The 6,869-nt window shown below is 50.1% G+C and overlaps 1 protein-coding gene across 1 annotated transcript; it reads left to right on the top strand.

The window, feature by feature from the left end:
* Nucleotides 1–457: 457 nt before the first annotated feature.
* Nucleotides 458–4,079, top strand: LOC103903691. Its single transcript, XM_009284942.2, has one exon. The coding sequence runs from the start codon at nt 523–525 to the stop codon at nt 1,369–1,371; it is 849 nt and encodes a 282-aa protein (XP_009283217.1). The 5' UTR covers nt 458–522; the 3' UTR covers nt 1,372–4,079.
* Nucleotides 4,080–6,869: the final 2,790 nt, after the last annotated feature.

Below are 6,869 nucleotides of genomic sequence, written 5' to 3'. Positions count from 1 at the left end.
GGGGCGGGGGGCGGTGTCTCCGTCGGGGGGGGGTGGAGGGCACCGGGAGGGCGAGCTGGCGTTTCGGGGCCGCTCCCGGGGAGGGGGCAAGGCGAGAGGACCCGCGGGGGAAATGAGCTCGCCCGTTTTAGGCAGCCCCGTACCGGCGCAGGAGAAACTGTGCAGTGTTGCGGTGCAGCCGGTGTTGAGGCATGCCTGTCTTCGCGCATTGGCATTAAAGTCCGGCGCCCTAGGCGGTCTTGATTTGCTGTAATTTACAATATGAAGTCCAAAACCCAATTAAAAACTAATTAACATAAACAAACACACTATATTAGGCTTTAAGAACCGCACAGAGGAGCGAGATAGTCTCGATGTGCAGATGTTTAAATGGGCTGGGCTAACGCAGCAGCCGTCCAACAGCAATGGAGTACACCATTAAATCCCAGATCTTACTGGTCTGAGCCCGTTTTCTCATCTTTTTTTTTTTTTTTCCTCCTTGTCTTTCAGATTATGTCATAACTACAAGATAAACAAGCAGTGATGGAATCACTGGACACCGAGGTGAGAGCACGGAAGACTCTGGGGACTGTTGAATATGTAGAGTCTTCGGGTTTCACCCAGGGAATACTGCCAACCAAGAAGGATGTGGTTCAGAATATGCTGTATTTATTGCAGCCCAAGAGAGCTGGCCAGGCCCAGCGGTCCAAAGAGGATGCGGCCCAGTTGCTCGCTGAGCACCTGCAAGAGCACTGGTTGGTTTGCAACTTGCACACCATCGCGACGCAAAATATAAAGAAACTTATCCTCAAAATGTACGAGGAGTTTACCAGATTGTATCAGACCAGAAAGCAGAGACAGAACCAAGCTTTTACTGAGCGAGCAGACAAATTCAATGAGACTTCGGAGAAGCTCTTTGACGTATTTTGTATGGACACACAGATGAGAAATAAACTGGAGGAATACAGTGGAATAAAAATGACTAGCATCGAGTGGAAATTTCTTGAAGATCAAAGAAGCGAAAGAAAAATGTACTATGAAGATTTCACAGACAAGCAAGAATTGAAGATGATGGAAAGAAGACAAAAGATACAATGTCTGGAGCACTTCAGAAAACTCGCCAAGGAGGAGAAGGAAGGAAACAAAGCGAAGGAAATGAAATATAAAAATGACGAGCAATCAGACGAAGGCACGAGTGTGGATGAATCCTACCCCGCGGAGGAGGAGAACGGCGGGGCTCCGGCCTTTTCACTGCGGGGCAGAAGGAAGCGCCGGTGCACCGCGATTTCTGCAAGCACCGCCATGCCCTTGGAGTGCCAGCATATACGGATGAGCATCAGGAGAGTTAGGCCTGGGTTTTATGAGACTGTGGAGAAGGTCGAAAACTGCTAGCGCATGTCGCGGTCAGCAGGCAGAGCTGCTGGAGTATGAGGTGGCAATGCACACGTTAGGCAAGTTTGAAATCCCACCATCAATTGGAAGTGATTGTTGTAGATCCCCAAGCCAGAGCTCAGGAACATCCTGCCTCCAGGGAAGAGCACTGGGATGACAACAGCGGCAAGGACTAAAACACATGAATTTGGAAGGATACGTAGTCAGCAGCTAATGATGTGAAGGCTCAAACATAGCAGATGATCTAAAGTTACGTAGCATATAAGCCTCTTCTTCCAAGGTCCTGTCTACATCAGTGGGTTTTTGGAAGTCTCTCACCCATTTCTGAGCCAGTGGTGGCCTAACAGTATGAAACAGGACTCTGATTTACTGCAGGGAAATAACTTGGACTTGTTGCCAATAGAAAATTTGTGTGCTGAAAAGCCCTAACTCCTGCTGTTTTCGGTGAGAGTGAAAGGTGCTCGGCTCCTTTCAGCAGAATTTGGCATTTCTGTGAGGAAGGAAGCTGGTTTTCAGCTTGTATTACCCAGTCCCGGAGAGGCACCCTGCGGTTTTGTGGAGGGATTGCTCTCTTGCTTGAGGAGGGGGAGAGAGAGATCAGGAGACATTTGAATGCTTTGGCTGTAAAAGCATTGTTGATTCTGAATGTTTTATTCTAGATTCTATTTTAATGACGTTTCCTTGACCAGGATAAACCTTCCCATAATTGGATGAGTTTAACGTGAAGTCCCTAATCTAGGATCTGAGGTGTGAATCCTAAATGAAGTGGTAATGTTTTATCTTCTGGGGGGGTAAGGTAGGGGGAAGGATGCAAATTGCGTTATTTAGTTTTAAGATGGGGAGAATTTTATAAACTGTTATCCTGCCTTCTCAGGATATAGGGAAGAAAAAGCCTTCCCAGGTGTGGGTAGCTGTGGTATTTACAGCAAAAGGCACCTGAATCTGGGCTTGCTTTTCCATGCCCTGAGGTCCGTGCAGACCAGCAGGGTGGAAACGGTAGTTTTCCACCCAGAGTTTGCTTGAACAAAGTGTAACCCTCTTGCCCACGTACATCCTGAGCAGTGACGTGTCTGTGATTTTAGATACCCGCAGTACAAGGGTATCGGCCATTTTTAGTTAGAGTTGCTTTACTGGTTTTTAAAGATGAGAGACTTGGAACTTTCAGTGAAACCCAGTGCTGGAGATCTCTCTGGTGAGATTTCCAAACCTTGCCAGACTACACTGAAAATTAAAAGCCCCAAGTCTCTATTTGTCCACAGAAGTTCTCTGGTAGAAAGAGTGCAAACTTGCCTGGTTTTCAAATTTACCTTTCAGTGTGAATGTTGGTTTCCCCACTCCAGTATCTCAGCTTTTCCCCCGTTTCTTTCCTCTCCGTCCTGCACATCGTTTTACTGACATTAACTCGTGCTGTTTCATTCTTTGGCTTTTGCTCCCTTTAACAATAAATGCATGTACGAATAATTTTGACAGTTCCTTTACTTCTGATGAATCAGTTCTTGGACTGCTTTGAAGTCCTATGCCAAAGGAGGAATGAAACGTAAATTAGCTGCTGGTCCGATTGGGACACAGCAGAGCTAGCGAGCGCAAAAGGCGGTGGCAGCCCTGGCCTGGCTGCTCAGGCAGCCTCTGGCGTACCTCTGCTCCGTCCCTCCGCCTACGGACAGATCCGTCCGGCTCCGAGCGATGCATCGGCTTCCCAGTGACCTTGCTCGTTAGTAATTGCCGGGATCCGTATTCTGTGTCTCTGAGAAGTTCTTCATGGTAAGTTGCTCCAAAATATTTAGTGAACTCGGTGTATTCTGCATCACTCGTAGTGTCGTTACAGGTTTGATAGCACGCACCCACGTGCTGCAACACCCTTCAGCCTCCGCTGCTTGAGAGCTTGCAGCCCTCTCTCCTCCTCTCTCTGATGTGCTTCACTGACTTCCCTGTGCAAATTATGTCACGTTTAAACTATTTGCCTTCCAGCCCTGAGGTGCTGGACTTGAGCCTCTCACTGGGCTTTTACACCAGCAGCTCTGTTTCAGCAGGGAATATAGCCAAGCTCGGACCTCGCCGAAGTAGAATTTTTTTAATAACTGCTGTAAACCCCCCTTTGTATTACAAATATAGCTGACAGTATAAATGCTCATGTGTAAAGCAAATCCACCAGGGTTGACTCGAATATGGAACACAGCTGTATAGTGCTTTATGATTTTCAGGGAATTTAAGGTTGTCAAATCTGACTTCCTGTATACCACAGGGAATTACATTTCATTCAGAAGCCCCACACTCAGCCTACTAGTTTCAGTTTAACTGATGTGTCTTACAGAAAGTCAAGCTGAAGACATCAGAAGTCTGCTGTCTTCCTCAGTTATACCCGTAGTGGTTTGTCACCTTCGCTGTTTCTAAAAAAAAAAAAAAGTCCAACCATCTTCTAGGCTGTGATTCCTTTCATGACATCTTGTACAGGCTGAGCAGCGTTTATTGCATTTAAATCATACTTGTTTTTTTAACTGGGTTTGACTGTGGATAGAGCCAAAGCCTGGCTCTGTTTCTGCTGCAACAGGGGGAAAATTTCTAAATGATGTATTCTGATTACTCTTCTTTGGGACCATGGTGCCTTTTTAATCAGGACAGTAAATCTTGTCCCAGGATTCTGTACTTTTGTACGTTAACAGTTGTTGACTTTCCTTTTTTGGTGTGTCCCAAATAAATTAATGTAACATACCTCTGGGCTTTTGTTTCTTCTTTCTAAAGGGGGAGGAAAGAGGAAACTGAAGCTAAAATAAATCTCTACTCCAGCTCTCCCTCCCAGGCTCTTGCAGGAGCAGCTGTGAAGCGTGCAGGTGGACCTGCTCTCATCCGGACTGCATGGGGCAGTGGTAGGGAAGCTGCTAGAAATGGGAGTCTAGGATGAGGGCCCCACCTGGAGCCCTTTTTTAACCAAAAATGCTGGAGCCTGGAGCAGCCGAAGGTAAGGGGAGAGAGATGAAACCTGTGCATGGTGGCAGCGTTTCACTTGGGCTCTCGGTGAGCTGCAGGCATGGGGAGATCAGTATTGGAGACAAGGGCGGGGGGTGCCCTGCCTTCCTGGGGTGATACCACAGGTGGGTTCCCCACTTCTGACTGTGATTCAGGGGCGTGTTGTATGAGATGAGCATGGGGCAGGTGGTGTCCAAGAGACACGCAGGGCGATGGTTCGCACCATGGGACCTCGGTGTGGAAGGGAAATGGGAAAGGAAGAAATGCTGGAAAGGGTGCGTTTGCTTCAACAGCTTTTTGTGGGAGGAAGGAATCGAGGGCTACAAATGCTTTTGGTGGATGCTGGGTTGGTGATTTAACTGGGCATTTGAGGAGAAACATCTTCAGTCTTCGCAGTCAGATGTGAGCTCAAATTGAGCTCGCCTACCTTGAACCTTTCGCTCTGATTTCTGCAAGGGGAGCAATAGAAAAGAGAGGGCATCCCAAAACCTGAGCGTGGCCAGGCTCCCCTGTGCCCCAGCCTTGGGCCCTTGCAGCCAGGCAGGGCTTGTGCCAGCCCCAGGGAGGGTTTTACACCCCTCTGAAAGCTGACTTTTCACAGCCCTTACAAATACCTTACAGCTGCCAAGGTCTGCTCTAAGCGAGGTCGTACAGAAATACCCATCTGATTTCCCAGGACGTACGTGCCTCTTCACATGGCACCTGGCAGCTGCTGCTCTGCCCCCTGCGTAGCGTCTCAGAAAGGGGAAGGAACATGAAAAAAACAACCCAAAATGCAAATTGTTGCACCACTGAGCAGGCTGGATGTGGAAAAAAATCTGTCCGTGATTCAGAGCACAGAAACAGTCACAAAGTTGGAATTTAAAACAAGTCCGAGCCCAGCACTGTGGGCACACAGCTGGCGGCTGCGTTGAGCAGCACCTGCCCATGAAGGAGCTCCTGTAACTGCGGGTGGTGGGCATGGGGAGGGGAAAGCCACCGCCTGCACCTGCAGCAAGCGCTGGAGCCTTGTCCTGGAGGTGCCGGAGAGCTTAACACAGGGTGATGGTGACAAATTGTGGCTCTGCAGGTTGGACACTGAGGAAAACGGTTTTCCTGGGAAGGGTGGAACAGACTTGTGGCCAGGCTGTGGTGGATCTCCAGGAGGGGAGATGAACCTCCCGTTTTGCCTGACACCCATGTTTTGTCCCCTGGGTGGGCGCATCGGGCAGGTGGTGATGAAGCCATCCCCACCATGGCAGCGCTGGATACCGAAATCCCAGCATGGAGCACGGCAACCCAGCACAGCACCTGCCCAACCCCCATCCCACAGCTCCCAGTGTCTCCACAGGAAAAGTCACCCCAAATCCTGAAAGGAGCTTCAGGGTGAGCGTTTCTGTGGGTAAACACATTAATTCATTAAGCAGAAATGTATGAGGGTATTTTCTGCTCTTGCGGAGGGTGTTGTCTTGTTATTCTTCCCGAGTTTCTGGACAGCAGCTGCCTCCTCCTGGCACGGCTTTGGAACCAGTGGATACCGCTCCAGTCTTTTAGGATTTACTGGTAACTGTCCCTACCCGTATTGCCTTGCTCTGTGCAATGGAGCTTCCCCTCTTGCACCCCTTTCCCATCCCACTCAGGTTGGATTTTGCTGTACAGCGGGCATCAGGCACTGCCTTGCAGTGTGGGGACAGCTCTGCACAGCCATGGCACCCTCAGCTGAGCCTTCCAGGCAGCAGGGACATGTCTCTGGAGGGAGAGAGGCTGGAAATTAATCCTGGGGAAATCCCAAACGTTTAGGAACAGGGATGGGAGCTTTGGAGCTTTTTCTTTCCTGGATGCCTGGTACAGAGCAGCCAGACCCCCAGACTTTTATATGCCAGATGCTCCCAAGGAGCCAGTTTCTCCCGGCTTGAAGTTTTTTACAGCTGCATATTTCCAGTGAAATCACTTTATTGCCCAATTTCCCGGAGTGGGCAATGATAGAGCTGCGGGCAGCGCCTGCCCAGGTAATCCCCAGGCTCACTCCTGGGGCTGCTGTCACTCTGGCAGGCTGGAGGGCAGCAGTGTGATGCTTCAAGCAGGTTGTTTGCTTGGTCAGCATCCGTAATTGTACCCAAATGCACATTTGTAGAGTTTCTTTGGTGTCAGTGCTTTCCTGCTGGCCCGCAGAAGGTGGTTTGCAGGTAGCCGGGGCAAATATTCCCATTTTCCCCCACTGTTGAGACGTTACTTCCCACGTGCTCCCATGGCTGAGTTTCTGGATGAGAGAAGCAGGTGTTGCGGAAAGTCCAGAAATTTTGGGGCGATGCCTGGCTGACTGCAGGGATGACACAGGGCCCCTGTGCCAGCACCCCGGCTGCACCCTTCTCCCCAGCCACCATGGGGTGGTCACCGTGGGATTGGGTGTCCTTCACCAGCAGTGGCAGCTATGTCACACCAGCTACTGATGCCCCAGGCTGGGGAGCAGCCTAACCCCCAACCGGGGCTGAGGACGCAGTGGTACTGTGGAGGCAAGCCCAGCCATGCCGCAGGGGCAGCCACACGCGGGGGTG

Source organism: Aptenodytes forsteri, unplaced genomic scaffold (genome assembly GCF_000699145.1).
Source record: "Aptenodytes forsteri isolate BGI_AS27 unplaced genomic scaffold, ASM69914v1 Scaffold679, whole genome shotgun sequence".
NCBI classification, from domain to species: Eukaryota; Metazoa; Chordata; class Aves; order Sphenisciformes; family Spheniscidae; genus Aptenodytes; species Aptenodytes forsteri.
Note: the sequence above shows the minus strand (reverse complement) of the source record. Positions and strands in the feature narration are given on the sequence as shown.

What these genes read in the sequence shown, in the direction of transcription:
- LOC103903691 (XM_009284942.2), top strand. Translation starts at nt 523, where the DNA reads ATGGAATCACTGGACACCGAGGTGAGAGCACGGAAGACTCTGGGGACT.